General features: G+C 36.0%; 6 protein-coding genes and 5 pseudogenes across 17 annotated transcripts; 6 read left to right on the top strand and 5 right to left on the bottom strand.

The window, feature by feature from the left end:
- Positions 1-205: 205 nt before the first annotated feature.
- On the top strand, positions 206-491 carry Y26D4A.12 (TIL domain-containing protein; the record flags this gene model as incomplete). The annotated part of the gene is made up of 2 exons (NM_001026567.3): positions 206-208; positions 264-491. 2 exons carry the CDS (start codon positions 206-208, stop codon positions 489-491), a joined length of 231 nt encoding a protein of 76 aa, NP_001021738.1.
- Positions 492-1005: 514 nt separating this feature from the next.
- On the top strand, positions 1006-1760 carry clec-108 (C-type lectin domain-containing protein; the record flags this gene model as incomplete). The annotated part of the gene is made up of 3 exons (NM_060888.3): positions 1006-1137; positions 1183-1454; positions 1556-1760. 3 exons carry the CDS (start codon positions 1006-1008, stop codon positions 1722-1724), a joined length of 573 nt encoding a protein of 190 aa, NP_493289.1. The 3' UTR covers positions 1725-1760.
- Positions 1761-2538: 778 nt separating this feature from the next.
- On the bottom strand, positions 2539-3430 carry Y26D4A.19 (annotated as a pseudogene). Of its 2 annotated transcripts, one of them has the most exons (4): positions 3348-3430; positions 3037-3204; positions 2658-2969; positions 2539-2610 (listed from the first exon to the last, which is right to left on the bottom strand). In that variant, coding segments are annotated over exons 1-4 (635 nt in total). The 2 variants fall into 2 exon arrangements; another variant differs by lacking the exons at positions 2539-2610; positions 3037-3204; positions 3348-3430 and having other exon boundaries at positions 2671-2982.
- A 51-nt stretch (positions 3431-3481) lies between these two features.
- Y26D4A.22 lies at positions 3482-4251 on the bottom strand (annotated as a pseudogene). Of its 2 annotated transcripts, one of them has the most exons (4): positions 4169-4251; positions 3751-3932; positions 3590-3689; positions 3482-3544 (listed from the first exon to the last, which is right to left on the bottom strand). In that variant, coding segments are annotated over exons 1-4 (428 nt in total). The 2 variants fall into 2 exon arrangements; another variant differs by lacking the exon at positions 4169-4251 and having other exon boundaries at positions 3486-3544; positions 3751-3774.
- Positions 4252-4291: 40 nt separating this feature from the next.
- Positions 4292-5178, bottom strand: Y26D4A.18 (annotated as a pseudogene). Of its 2 annotated transcripts, one of them has the most exons (3): positions 5097-5178; positions 4672-4853; positions 4308-4612 (listed from the first exon to the last, which is right to left on the bottom strand). In that variant, coding segments are annotated over exons 1-3 (569 nt in total). The 2 variants fall into 2 exon arrangements; another variant differs by lacking the exon at positions 5097-5178 and having other exon boundaries at positions 4292-4612; positions 4672-4695.
- A 52-nt stretch (positions 5179-5230) lies between these two features.
- Positions 5231-6099, bottom strand: Y26D4A.17 (uncharacterized protein; the record flags this gene model as incomplete). 2 transcript variants are annotated; one of them, NR_101637.1, is made up of 3 exons in its annotated part: positions 6018-6099; positions 5593-5774; positions 5231-5533 (listed from the first exon to the last, which is right to left on the bottom strand). NR_101637.1 is itself a non-coding variant. In NM_001381239.1 (3 exons), exons 2-3 carry the CDS (start codon positions 5614-5616, stop codon positions 5231-5233), a joined length of 327 nt encoding a protein of 108 aa, NP_001367150.1. In that variant the 5' UTR covers positions 5617-5774; positions 6018-6092. The 2 variants fall into 2 exon arrangements, 1 of the variants encoding a protein (NP_001367150.1); NM_001381239.1 differs by having other exon boundaries at positions 6018-6092.
- Positions 6100-6151: 52 nt separating this feature from the next.
- Positions 6152-6902, bottom strand: Y26D4A.5 (uncharacterized protein; the record flags this gene model as incomplete). Of its 2 annotated transcripts, NR_101636.1 has the most annotated exons (4): positions 6845-6902; positions 6710-6794; positions 6515-6626; positions 6152-6457 (listed from the first exon to the last, which is right to left on the bottom strand). NR_101636.1 is itself a non-coding variant. In NM_060887.3 (2 exons), the coding sequence occupies exons 1-2, from the start codon at positions 6548-6550 to the stop codon at positions 6152-6154; spliced, it is 342 nt and encodes a 113-aa protein (NP_493288.2). In that variant the 5' UTR covers positions 6551-6617. The 2 variants fall into 2 exon arrangements, 1 of the variants encoding a protein (NP_493288.2); NM_060887.3 differs by lacking the exons at positions 6710-6794; positions 6845-6902 and having other exon boundaries at positions 6515-6617.
- An 888-nt stretch (positions 6903-7790) lies between these two features.
- Positions 7791-8050, top strand: Y26D4A.16 (annotated as a pseudogene). Its single transcript has one exon. A coding segment is annotated over exon 1 (260 nt).
- On the top strand, positions 8048-9335 carry Y26D4A.15 (annotated as a pseudogene). The gene is made up of 6 exons: positions 8048-8227; positions 8394-8481; positions 8528-8817; positions 8867-9009; positions 9054-9122; positions 9174-9335. Coding segments are annotated over exons 1-6 (932 nt in total).
- A 779-nt stretch (positions 9336-10114) lies between these two features.
- Y26D4A.3 (uncharacterized protein) lies at positions 10115-10943 on the top strand. Its single transcript, NM_060886.4, has 3 exons — positions 10115-10433; positions 10615-10852; positions 10900-10943. The coding sequence occupies exons 1-2, from the start codon at positions 10230-10232 to the stop codon at positions 10756-10758; spliced, it is 348 nt and encodes a 115-aa protein (NP_493287.3). The 5' UTR covers positions 10115-10229; the 3' UTR covers positions 10759-10852; positions 10900-10943.
- A 1038-nt stretch (positions 10944-11981) lies between these two features.
- Positions 11982-13651, top strand: clec-107 (C-type lectin domain-containing protein; the record flags this gene model as incomplete). 2 transcript variants are annotated; one of them, NM_001306530.3, is made up of 6 exons in its annotated part: positions 11982-12398; positions 12676-12763; positions 12819-13105; positions 13150-13286; positions 13332-13403; positions 13455-13651. In NM_001306530.3, the coding sequence occupies 6 exons, from the start codon at positions 11982-11984 to the stop codon at positions 13612-13614; spliced, it is 1161 nt and encodes a 386-aa protein (NP_001293459.1). The 2 variants fall into 2 exon arrangements, with proteins under 2 accessions (NP_001293459.1, NP_493286.2); NM_060885.7 differs by having other exon boundaries at positions 12111-12398; positions 13455-13614.
- Positions 13652-14092: the final 441 nt, after the last annotated feature.

Below are 14092 nucleotides of genomic sequence, written 5' to 3'. Positions count from 1 at the left end.
GGACAACAATCCGAGTACAAACTTTTCCCAACAGTGGTTTTCTTGATCTTTCAGCAAGAAAAATAATTATGATTTCATTCCAGATAATATGTACTAAATCGACTGAAAAAAACTAAATTTCACGTGACTATTTAGTTTTCTTGTGAAAGGTCAAATTTATCCGAGTTTGAAAAAATTTCTTCAAATCATTCTGCATTCGTGTAAAATGGTAAGTCAAATGTTTCCTTCATCATGCCGCGAAATAAAATTTCAAACAATTATAGAAGCTCCTGATCCTTCTTGCACTTGTAATTATCACCGTTGCTCAAACTCCGAGTTGCCTAGCAAATGAAGAGTTCCGTACGTGTGGGACTGCATGTGAACCATCTTGTCAGAATCCCGAACCAAAAACTTGTAATCTGAAATGCATCGTGAACATGTGTCAATGTGTGAATGGATTTGTGAGAGGTGATAACGGATGTGTTCGCCTTCAAGAATGCTACGGGAAATGAGTACTCTGATAAATATAATTTTTTTATGTAGTTAATTTTGGTACTTGTGTATTATACCCCCGCCATTTTAAAAATTAAACAAATATCCATTAATTTAAATTAAACGTGATACCCATTTTCCTCGTTAGGCTTAGGAATGGTGTTTTCCTAAGCCTAAAAGTCCACACGTTTTATTTTATAAATTAAAAAATTAGTTTTTAAATTGGCGGGGGTATAATACACAAGTACCTTAAATTTTTATGCGCATTGAAAATCAGTAAACAGTCTTGTCAGGAAAATGATAATCATTTGCAGACTAGAACTTTTATATAAAAATTTTCGTGCCCATATTATTCTAAACTATAAGAAAATATTCTAGTTTGCAAAGCACAAATTCTGAAAAATAACAATTGATGCAGTGGTCTTGAGAATGCTCTAACGGTTTTTCCCACCACAAAATGGGTCCATTAGAAGACACGCTCCAAAAAAATCCAATAAATAGTCTGCAAAATCGAATTCTTCTGAGAAATTCACCATGATATTTCTTGCACTTTTTACTATTCTCTACGCATTTGCGTCGGCAGAAAAATGTACTGGGCCCCAACGGCCCAAATGTGATGCTGGATGGTACACTTCGTATCGGCCACAGGGAATTTGGTGTTTGAGGGTAACTTATTATAAATTGACATTTAAATTTTGAATTTTTTTTCAGGTTGGAGGTAGTTTAATGTACAAAGAAGCAGCGACTCAATGTGCCCAGTATGGAGGAGTTATTTCCGGTGTTCAAAACGATTTTGAGCGTGATTTGCTGGTTAGAGAAGCTCAACGACAGTTGGCAGGATATAAGGTTCCGATGTCTGGAATGTGGTTGGGAGCACAGAGAAATGGTTCGGGCTTCTATTGGACCGACGGGTTCACTACTGGAACTGCAGGATTTACCTATGGACCAGGGCAACCGGATAACATGAATATTGATGCAAGGGTGTAGGTTTTGGATATTAAAATTATTTTTGAAGTGACCGAATTTTCTGTTTTTGCGCTCGATCATAACCCTCAGTTCTTTTAAACTACTACCGATCTTCCAGACCCCAGACATGTCTCATCCTAATCACAATGGCACCCTCTTACACTGGAGTCTGGACTAGATTCAAAAATGGAGAACTTGATGATACATGGTGCAATTCGCCTTCCGATCCTCCGTACAGAATGTATGCTTGTGGAAAGCGTGGTCCCAAGGATATTCAATTTGTTTGAATGATTTGGATTAATAAATTGAAATTGATAACAAAATTAATAATTAATTAAATTGAAGTTTAAAAAAATCATGGCAATAGTTCTGAAAAACTTCTTCAAATTCAAAGATAATTTGTTCTCGTATAAATTATTCCCTAAAAAATATGCATAGCATCTATCAATAACAATTTATTCAGAGACTATACAGAAAACCTTACCAATTCAATTAATTTTCAAACAATTTTTGTAAATAACATCTAAAGCAAAATCCAGGAATTAATTATAAATATTGTAACGTCCCAGGGATCCGCTATAGACCGGTTGCATGGAAGTCTGTCTCTGCTCACTCGGCAAATCGTTCATCCTAGAGCGCGGACAGGGAGCGACTAGATTACTGGTTCGCGATCCAACCAAAAAGTAACATCAGTCTCGCCATGTTCGTGATTCTGGAGCAGCAGTTGTTGAGCCATTTCGTTGAGGGCTATATTGGGCCTGTACTGTCGGCCGATCTTGAAGCATCCAAAATAGCTAAACCTTTATCTTCCCCAATTTTCTCTTGGTTTGTGGTGAAATCTGGAATGGCTTGAGAAAGTTTGTTTTCAATAAGTTTTAATTTATTTACCTTCTAGGAAGACTGGATCAGTTCAAGTGAAAGTGAAGATTGAAGTTATCTGAAAGTTGCCCAATGTGGTCAAGTTTTCATTACTAATTGATTTTCATATGACGACAAAAAAATTCTCAGACACATTCAAAACTGGGAAAAAACGTAAATTTTATGAAAACTCACTTATTAAAAATATCCAAATTTTTAGTTTTTTTGTTGTTTGGTCCAGATTTAAAACAACAATTTTTTAGTTATTTGTTTTTGGTAGAAATTATTTGTTGTAACAGAACTGGCTGATGGTTTCTGAAAATTCGTAACTGCTTCAAATGGGAAAACTTTCGAAAACTTACAGTTTTTCAAAAATCAAAAAAAAAAGTATGGAGCATCACACAGACGCCCAAAGGTTCCAACCCTGAAATTATGGATCAAAATTTTAAAAATACAAAGACAGATGAACAGATAGATATAGTAAGGGGAAAGTGATTCAACCCATGAAAAGGTAAAAAAGAACACTTGAAGAAATATTAAACTACATAGTTTATTTTCTTTTAAAAATTTCAAATTTTTTCGAAGCATCCGAAATATGGTGCAAATTTGATTGTCTTCAATTCGACGGGGACATTGGAGAAGTTTGCGTTCATGGGGTTCAGTAGCGCTATCCACTGAAAATTTCATATTGTATGTATGTACTGCCTGAACTGAAAATAGTAAAACTCAAAGTAACATTACCTCACACATTCGTTGTAGAACACAACAAATACTCCCAAATTTTGATCTCTGATAGTTTGGGTCGCGTCACTCAAAGCCATCCACCACTTTCACCACTTTCATCTGGAGCACATTCTTCAAATCCGAGTCGCTCAAAAAAAGTTGGTGGAGATGAAGCATAGTAATACTCTTAATTGAAAATTTACTTTAAAGAACTTTATGATCAGCCACAATAAAGGGGGATTTCTATGTTTAGAAATGTTATAGTTTATTAGAAGAACAAAATTTTAAACTGACCCTCTAAGAAAATTCTATTTGTCATGAAAACTTACCGATAAAAAAATCAAGTACAGTCTTCCAAAAAAGTTTGACAAAAGCAGAGACCACTCTCCAAGCAGTCAGTAGCGGATGGACCCTGAAATATCAATTACTCCAAATGGAAACACTTTTTCAAAAACTTACAGTTTTACAAAAATCAAAAGAAAATGAGAGCATCACACTAACGCCCAAAGGTTACAACCATGGAATACTAGAAAAATATATAATTATTTTATTTTATCAAAAACTTTTAAACCTTTTTCGAAGCATCCAAAGTAGGGAATAAACTTGATTTCTTCCAGCTTGATTGGGGTTTTGGGTTCGGTTGTACACATGGGATCGAGTAGGGCCGCTCTCTGGAATTTTTTAAATATTGGCGGAGCCGCAATTAGTTGAACTAAAAATTAAAAAAAAAACCTCGTAGTTGTCGTAGAAGGTCATGAAGAGACCCAATTTTTGATCGGATATAGCACGGGTCCTTCCACAACAATTAAGTGCCTTCCACCAATTACACGATTTTCATCTGGAGCACTTTCTTCAAATCTGGGCGGTGAGCCCTGCACCCATGAAGTTCGTGGAGATGAAGCATTTTTATACTCCTAAATAAGAAACATTTAATTGAAAATTTTATGATTAGCCACAAGTGAAAGGGAATTTTTCACAAAAAGCCACACCTCGGCGAACGAACGAAAAACTAAGTTTTGTTATAGAAATTTAATTATTTATGAGCTGATTTTTTGCTCACAAAAAGCGATTAAAAGCAAAACATCACAGTTGAATACAGAATATTGATCCCTGATCCTCTAAGAAAATTCTACTTGTCATGACAACTTACCGATAAAAAAATCGAGTGCATTCGTTCAAAAAAGTTCGAGAAAATCAGAGACCGCTCTCCAAGCAGTCAGTAGCAGATGGATTCTGAAATTTCAATTACCGAATACAAATAGGAAATTTGTTTTCAAAAACTTACAGTTTTACAAAAATCAAAAAAAAAGTGGGGGAGCATCACACAGACGCCCGAAGGTTCCAACCCTGAAATCATGGATCAAATGACTAAAAATTCAAAGAAACATTTACAGATAGATATTATGGTGGGTAAGATTCAACCCATAGGAACACCAAAAAAGGAAAACTAGAAAAAATATAAAACTCCTTTATTTTATCAAAACTTTTTTTCGACTTTTTCGAAGCATCCAAAGTAGGGAATGAACTTGATTTTTTCCAGCTTGATTGGGGTTTTGGGTTCGGTTGTGTACATGGGATCGAGTAGGGCGACTCTCTGGAATTTTTTTTTTAATATTGGCTGAGCCGCAATTAGTTGAACTAAAAATAACAAACTTTGTAGTTGTCATAGAAGACCATGAAGATACCCAATTTTTGATCGTTTGTAGCATGGATCCATCCACAACAACTAAATACCTTCGACCAGTTTCACTATTTTCATCTGGAGCACATTATTCAAATCCGGGTCGGTGAGCCCTGCTCCGATGAAGTTTGTGGAGATGAACCATTCTTATACTCTTAAATAAGAAACATTTAATTGAAAAAGTTTTATGATTAGCCACAAGTAAAGATGCATTTCTCACCAAACGCCACGGACACCTTTTGACAAATGAAAAATTGAGTTTGTTTTAGAAACGTTATAGTAGCTGATTTTTTGATCAGAAAATTTTTATCTATAGCAAAACGCCACTGCTGAATACAGAATTTTAAAATAATCCTCTACAAAATTTGTACTTTAAAGTTTGTGCATGACAACTTACCGATAAAAAAGCGAGTACATTCGTTCAAAAAAGTTCGAAAAAATCAGAGACCGCTCTCCAAGCAGTCAGTATCGGATGGATTCTGAAATATCGATTACTCCAAATGGGAAACACTTTTTCAAAAACTTACAGTTTCACAAAAAATCAGAAGAAAAATGGAGCATCACACAAACGCCCAAAGGTAACAACCCTGAAGTCATGGATCGAAACGTTATATATTCAAAAAAAAAAATCAGATAGATACATATAATAAGGGGAAAGTGATTCAACTCATGGAAACGCAAAAAAGAAAAATATAAAATATAAAACTGATTTATTTTATCAAAAATTTTTTTTACTTTTTCGAAGCAGCCAAAGTAGGGAATGAACTTGATTTTTTCCAGCTTGATTGGGGTTTTGGGTTCGGTTGTGTACATGGGATCGAGTAGGGCGACTCTCTGGAATTTTTTTTTTAATATTGGCTGAGCCGCAATTAGTTGAACTAAAAATAACAAACTTTGTAGTTGTCATAGAAGACCATGAAGATACCCAATTTTTGATCGTTTGTAGCATGGATCCATCCACAACAACTAAATACCTTCGACCAGTTTCACTATTTTCATCTGGAGCACATTATTCAAATCCGGGTCGGTGAGCCCTGCTCCGATGAAGTTTGTGGAGATGAACCATTCTTATACTCTTAAATAAGAAACATTTAATTGAAAAAGTTTTATGATTAGCCACAAGTAAAGATGCATTTCTCACCAAACGCCACGGACACCTTTTGACAAATGAAAAATTGAGTTTGTTTTAGAAACGTTATAGTAGCTGATTTTTTGATCAGAAAATTTTTATCTATAGCAAAACGCCACTGCTGAATACAGAATTTTAAAATAATCCTCTACAAAATTTGTACTTTAAAGTTTGTGCATGACAACTTACCGATAAAAAAGCGAGTACATTCGTTCAAAAAAGTTCGAAAAAATCAGAGACCGCTCTCCAAGCAGTCAGTATCGGATGGATTCTGAAATATCGATTACTCCAAATGGGAAACACTTTTTCAAAAACTTACAGTTTCACAAAAAATCAGAAGAAAAATGGAGCATCACACAAACGCCCAAAGGTAACAACCCTGAAGTCATGGATCGAAACGTTATATATTCAAAAAAAAAAATCAGATAGATACATATAATAAGGGGAAAGTGATTCAACTCATGGAAACGCAAAAAAGAAAAATATAAAATATAAAACTGATTTATTTTATCAAAAATTTTTTTTACTTTTTCGAAGCAGCCAAAGTAGGCCACTAACTTGATTTTCTCAAACTTAATTGGTTGTGCTTTGGAGTCGGGGTCGTACAATGGGTCGATTAATGCTACCCTCTGAAACGTTTTATTATACTGACTGAGCCTCAATTAGTTGAACTGAAAATAACACACCTTATATCCGTTGTAGAAGACAATGATCACATTCATTTTGATCTCTCATCTCATATCAAATCCGTAGTTCCTTCGACAACGAAATTGAGACCTAATTGGACGTGGAGGACACCTAAATACAAAAATTTGATTGGATAAGTTCTATGATCAACCGGTCGCAGGCTGATAATTTTTTCTAGAACAGTTCCAACTTACTGATTAAAAAAGTCCGAAGAATTCTTTCAAAAAAAAAATCAAATAACTAGAAACCGCTCTCCAAGCAGTCAGCTACTGATGGTTTCTGTAAATGCTCAATTATTCCAAATTGGAAAAACTTTTTCAAAAACTCACAGTTTACCAAAAAATCAGAAGAAAAAGAGAGCATCACACAGACGCCCAACAATACCATGATGAATGAAACAAGCGTGTTTCTCCGATTGTACGGAGGTTTGAGAAAATGGGGACATCACCATGGATATTATGAAGGATGAATGTCAAACAAAAATAATGAGGTCCATTCCGGCGCAAAATGGCATGGAGATCCGAAAAAAACGGGTGTTGTCATGGATATTGCTCCGATTCGCGCAAAATGCATCCTGGCGCCTGACGAATATTAATGAGATGATGTCAAGGTTGGAAAGGTGAACTACTAAAACCAAGCAATAATGTTTAAAATTGTTCGGAAACATTAAAGAGGCCTTGCAGACTATTTGAATCTCTTCAAAAATCTTAACAAATGTTTGGAAATCTATTGGGAAATTATTATACAGTGAGCCCAAATGATATGAGAAATTCTTAATTTAAGGTGTTTCGTCCGTCAGAAGTGTAAGAAGTCCGTCAGTGTCTATAGAATGATAGAAAATGTACATATAGAAAAAGAACCCTGAATTGATAGTGTGGCACTTTCTCAACATTTATCAAAAAGTGCCAGTTTTACTGCAAATCTTGTCCAATTTATGCTTCCCAAATTTTTCGATTATTTGTAAAACAAAAATATCAAAATTGAGGTGAACATGAACTTGTAAAATTGTCAAAAAAAATTTTAATATCGAATTAAATATAATTTGAAAATCATTTCAGCCTAAATTATCAAGAGGTCCTACATATGTCCATGGCCTTATAGGTGATAGCGTTCTTTAAATCACCAACGATTGCCAAGTTTCAGTCTCTAAAGTAAAAGGAAAACATAAAATATCTAACTATTCTAGATATAAACTGTGGGAACCGCTTGTTGACTTTTTCCTTCATATAAAATGTGCCCGACACTCACTCAGAGCCTCACAAGATGTGGGTATCTGTGATACTTTCTGTACTGTTACTTCCCTTCACTGCTGGAATAGACTCTGGAGCCAAGAATTCTACCTACCAATTTGCAATTGTCACTGGTGAACCAACAGTGTTAAATGCATCGTCAATAATCCAAGTGGCTTCATTCAAAGAATGTACAGAGAAGTGTTTGGAAGAGTTTGATTGTGTCGTGGCTTATCAGTCAAATGCATCAGATCCTTGTTATCTGTTCCAGTGGAATTCGATTCAAGAGATTAAGAACAATGCATGTGTGCAAATGTATATTACATAGAGGCCACTAAACAATGCACAAAGTATTGGATATCCGCTTTAACTTTCCTGAAAAGAACCGAAGCATCCGAGGGGCATCGTATGGCGTTGAAAATACCATTGAGTAATCGGTCATGCTCATTAACAACTGAACAGCTGTTGGATAATCAGTATTATGTGAGTTTATAATTTGTAGTTTTCCCTAACTCAGGAAATGTGTGTATAGTGAAAAGCGGACCTAAATTGGCTCTATACTTCTAGTGGAGAAGCACAGTGGAGTTTAAAGAATATTCATCCATTTGTAGTTCTCTCAAACTATTATTCTAGTCCGGTATATTTCCAGATGCCGTCCCCATATTTATTCCCACTAATGAAGCGACAATACATTGGCGTTAGAACTTCTCCAAAATACTACGCTCTTATGACTTACAGTAAGTGAACTATAAACTCCATCCTACAAACAAAAATTTTCCACAGAGGACGACCAGACACAATATATACCTGCTGAAACTGGATGCCCAGCATTCCAGTTTACGTCCTTCCTTGAGCAAGGCATAATCGATAACTCTTCAGTTTGCTATTGGCACAACATTGCGCCAGGAATCACTCAACTGGAAGCGAAGGAGCTCTGCGAGCTTCAGGGAATGAAGCTGCTAATTGAAAGATACGAGGGAGCATTTCCGAGTGATAATGGGGGATTTCCACCTGCAAAAAGTACGCCGCTTGCACACCCTCTTGCGAGCAGAGTCGGTTTTGTCGGATACTCGGTAAAACGTCGTGCGAATAAACTAAAACTTTGCAAATATATTATTCCAGGACGTTCGAACCTGGCTCGGTTTGGAGAGAGATCCAGTGGACAAGACGTGGAAGTGGAGTGAACCATCATTTTCTGTAAAGGGTCCCGAAGGCAAGGTTGCGATGACATGGGGACCTGGAGAGCCAAAAGAAGCGCCTGAAAAGTCAGTGTTTTGGGTTTTATTGGTGAATGAAAGTTTATTTTCAGCAATTGTGCCTATTTGCGGAAAAATGATTCAATGAAGGAATTTCCTAATTACGCCCTCTTTGCTGCACCGTGAGTAGATAAAAAAAAATCAGCGATGGAAATCAGCTAAACAAATTTCAGATGCAACTCCAACGATGTTGATGGTTTTTCAATCGGGTCTCTACCTCAATCGGCGCGGGGAATTCCAACGTGGACTCGTTAGTTGAGGAGTACGGCCGCAATCAAAGATGTTGTTCAATCGACGCCGAATTCTCAATTCCATGGAGAGGCATCGAGTTGTAATATGTTCACTATATTATTTTCGCATGAAGCTATTAATAAAATGATTGTTGAAAATACCTGCTAAGAACGTCATTGTAGAATTCCAATATTGACTAAGTATATTCGGGTTACGGATGGTTTACGACTACGTAATGTCTCATTTTTTCTTTAAAGGTGGATTAGCACCAATGGGGATTTTGTCAAAATGCACTCATAATGATCCTAAACAACCAAATATCATGATAAAACATTCCAAAAATTTTTTAGATTTTTCATAATTTCCGGACAAAGTTTTGGCAAATTGCCAAAATTTTGAAAAATACTAGCTTTTGAGGAAATTTGAAGAAATATCGCATTTTGCGACCTCTACAATGTTTTAATACAAATAATTAAATCAAAATTATAGTTTAAGAAGTTTAGAAAACATTTTTTTGGTCGACTTCCAAAATTATGAGTGGCAAAAACTGAGTAGTTCCCACTTTTTTACAGTAAATAAAAAATTTCCAAAAATGTTGTGGAATGTTTTATCATGATATTTGGTCATTTTGAGACCAAAGGAGTGGTTTTTATCAATTTCCCCATTGGCGCTACTCCACATCTTATGCTAAAAAATTCTCAACAAGCCTCAAAAATGTTATAATTTCACAATTAGTTATGCCTCACCTTGATTCGTCACCTAAACAATTGTTGCAGATGATAATTTTTATGGGTTTTACTGTTGTTGATAAGAAAATAACGTTCTACAAGAATTCAGACCTTATGCGAAATCTTGATAAATTTTCATTTTATTTATTGCTTTCTTAATGCTTGTGTCATTTTTGATACAAGTATACAAAAGTTGAAAAGTTTTCTATACATGAGTAGTCAATGTGTCCAATTTTTGATTTTGCTACTATTCCAGATACTTCTCAAAATATGACTTCCCAGCCAGCAAAACCCAATATTCAAACCGCAATTGATTTTTCTGATATTCCACCATCATATAATGAATTGTACCCGCAAGTAAATACTGAACCACCGGTATCCCCAACGACCACACCAAGAACTGAAACTTTATCTGTAACTGAAAGTGCCGTCACTTTCTCGAATCAAGAGTGTCAACAAAGGAATCAAGTAGTTGTAAGTTTTCTTTCTTGAAAATACTCACAGGGTTCCTAGATTATATATTTAATTATTTGAAGGGTTTCTTGGCTTAACCTAAAATATTCATTCATGTTAGTAACAAGGAAGCAATCTCACAAAAGAACCCACAAACATTTACTGTAATAACTTTAAATTGATTGAAAAGTGATTTTTTCAGATTTCCAGACGTGCTCGAAGAATTAACAACTGTCGAAACCGTTCTATTTCGTGTATCGAATGGTCTTGTTTTTCGGTAATAGGTTTAGTCATTTTTATTGTGGTTTTTTTATCTGTTAGGTGTGTTTCAACCGACACTTGTTAAATTGAACTTCTAAGCGTGAAATTTATTTTAATTCCACAATTTAGAAAACTATAATTCTAATTGTAAGATTAATAATAAAAGTATTGTTATTGTATTCAAGTTTTAAGTGATTATATTATAGTTGTTTTTTTAGCGTATTGTTTTTTAACAGTTAAATTAATATTGTTAAATTAAAAATAGATGCATAAAAACAATATTTTATTAGAACAGATATAAACACCACCAGAAACTTTGACAAATTTCTAGTCTGCAGAAGGTTACCATTTAATCTTACGGACAAGCTTTACAACACCTATTCACATTTAAATGCACAGATTTTTTGTGAAGGAATAACAAATGCAGTTTAAAAGTTCAAAAGTTCAAGTTATCAAATATTTCATTGAGCACCACGTGATTGTTCCGTTTCGCAACAAATAATGAATCGAGTCACCCTGTAATAAAACTTATAACTGCACAATTCTGATGGTCGATTAGAAAATATGTTTCGTTTAAATTGTTTGTATCGCAAATGAAAACTGATAAATACGTTCAAAGTTCAACGATCAATAATTTTTCTGCAAAATTGAAAACGGCACAAATTAATTGTTAAAACTAAAGTGCTTATCATGACTTTTTTGAGCAAAACTGCTGGTTTAAAAAAGGTGGAGTAGTGCCAGTGGGGAAATGCACTTATAATGATCCAAAAGCCAAAATTGTGAGAAATACGGGCTTTTGGGGAAATTTAAATAAATGTCGCATGTTTCGACCCCTACAATGTTTAATACAAATTATTTAAACAAAATTAAAACATAAAAAATGTCGAACAATTTTTTTTTTGTTGGTCGACTTCCAAAATTATGAGTTGCAAAACTGAATAATTGTCAATTTTTGACAGTAAATAAAAAAATTACAAAAATTTATTGAAACGTTTTATCATGATATTTGGACATTTTGGGACCAAAGGAGCGATTTTTAACAATTTCCCCACTGGCGCTACTTTAATGAGTTCGCATTTGTTCATTTCACACCAGCACCAACTGTATCGGTAGAGCACATTCGCATAATCGTATTTTACCGCCAATGACAATTCGTCAGTCGTTCAGGATTCAGGATTATCATTTTCTTTTCAGACGAAACTTGAAATCATAAAACTTCTAACTCTTCCTGTTATAAACTATGTGAACCACTTGTTGACTTCTTCCTCCGTATAAAATGTGCCCGACGCTTACTTCCAACATCACAAGATGTGGCTCTCCGTGTTACTTTCTTCACTTCTCTTTACTGCAGGCACTGCCGCTTCCGACGCAGTTTGCGGAAACTGGGGTCCCAACCGCCCATACTCGGATTCTTGCGACCCCAAATGCAACACCACAATGGTTCAAGTGTTGGCGAAGCCTGGTCCCGGAACGATCAGCAAATATTCCCAAAACGTTACAGCCGCCACTTGGATAGAATGTATGAAGATTTGCTTTGCTGATGGGAAATGTGCAACTGTGTATTTCTTGGAGGCCACAAAGCAATGCACAAAGTATTGGATGTCTGCGTTGACTTTCCTAAATAGAACCGAAGAATCCGAGGGGCATCGAATCGCGATAAAGATTCCATTAAGTAAACGATCATGCTCATTGACAACTGAACAGCTGTTGCATAATCAGTATTATGTGAGTTTATAGTTTATGCGAGCACATTTAGAGTGGAAATAGCTATACATAGTTCACTAGTTAAAAGCGGCTGGCTCAGGATTCCACAGAGGTTAAGACATCTCCGGCTGGGCTGTTGTGATATCCACAATTGACCCAAATTTCAACAGTTTCCAGCTAATAATTTTTTGTTTCTTCAAAGTTAACCTAGCTGAAAAAAACTAAACGTTAAAGATACATGATAGTTTCTGTACTAAACTATAGTAGTAAAAACGTTGTAGACATTGTAGCTTTCCAGATGTATTATCCATACGTGTTCACATTCATGAAACGAATATACATTGGCATTAGAACCTCTCCGAAATACTACGCAATTACGAGTTTCAGTAAGTGAACTACAAACTCCACACGCACTACATACGAACAATTTATTTTCTACAGAAGACGACTTAGAAACATATATGCCTTATGATCTTTCATGCCCAAAATCCCAACTCACATCCTGGGCTGAGCGTCGCGCAACTGATAACTCGTCAGTTTGCTACTCACACATCGTTGCGCCAGGTATCACTCAACTGGAAGCTAAGGAGCTCTGCGAGCTTCAGGGAATGAAGCTGCTCATTGAAAGATACGAGGGAATGATTCCAATGCCCGATACCCAACGGTTGTCACAATCGGTGTTGCTTACAACGCCTTTTGAACCAGATTTTGGTTTTGTCGGAATAGAGGTAAGGCCGTGGAAGTAGTTAATTTTGCAAACATTTTCCTCCAGGACGTTCGAACCTGGTTTGGTTTGGAGAGAGATCCAGTTGATAGGACGTGGAAGTGGAGTGAAACATCGTTCATTTATATGGGCTTTAGTGGGAATCCTCCGATGACATGGGCACCAGGAGAGCCGAAAGAAGTCAAGTAAGTGTTGGGCGTTTTTGTGGGCGTAAAATGAAAATTTTTAAGCAATTGCGCATATTTGCAAAGGAACGATGCGACAGTGGCAAAATGGCCTGGTTATGCTTTCTTCTCTGCACCGTAAGTAGATTAAAACAGCTATGTATAATAAAGATCTCACAAAAATTGCAGGTGCAACTCCACTGATGTTGGTGGTTTTTCATGCGGGTCAGTGACTCAATCGGCAAGGGGAATTCCAACTTGGAACTCGTTAGTTGCAGAGTACGGTCACAATCAAACATGTTGTGTACCTGACGCCGAAACGAGAATCCAATGGAGAGGCGTAATGTGATTATTGATTGTTTCACATAAATCTATCCTTGATGAAATGGTTTTTCTAAATGTTATTGAAGTTGACATTTTAATACATATGTATGTTTCACAAATTTTCAACCAATTTCACTCAGCATTTCACTATTCAGACCTCTCAAATTTTTTTACAGATCTGATGTAAGCTTGGAACCTTTTCTGAGCCTGAACACAATACGGAACCAGTAAACTTTTTTAGTCCTTGGTAGCTGAAAAGTTGAATTCCCGCAAAAATTGCTCTCAGCAAATTTGAATTCCCGCCAAATTTTTTCGAAGGGTCTCATCACGATGGGCATCGAAACGATGGGTCTCACCACGATAGGTCTCACCACGGTGGGTCTCACCACGCTGGGTCTTACCACGATGGATCTTGCCACGCTGACCTCGCGACCTCGCGCTAGACATTGCATTATTCATTCTCTTTTGGATACTTTCTGACTAGACCGCTCTGTGATCAGTAC

This window comes from Caenorhabditis elegans, chromosome I (assembly GCF_000002985.6).
Source record: "Caenorhabditis elegans chromosome I".
Lineage (NCBI taxonomy): Eukaryota > Metazoa > Nematoda > Chromadorea > Rhabditida > Rhabditidae > Caenorhabditis > Caenorhabditis elegans.
The sequence above is the reverse complement of the archived record's forward strand: the minus strand, read 5'-3'. Positions and strand labels throughout refer to the sequence as shown.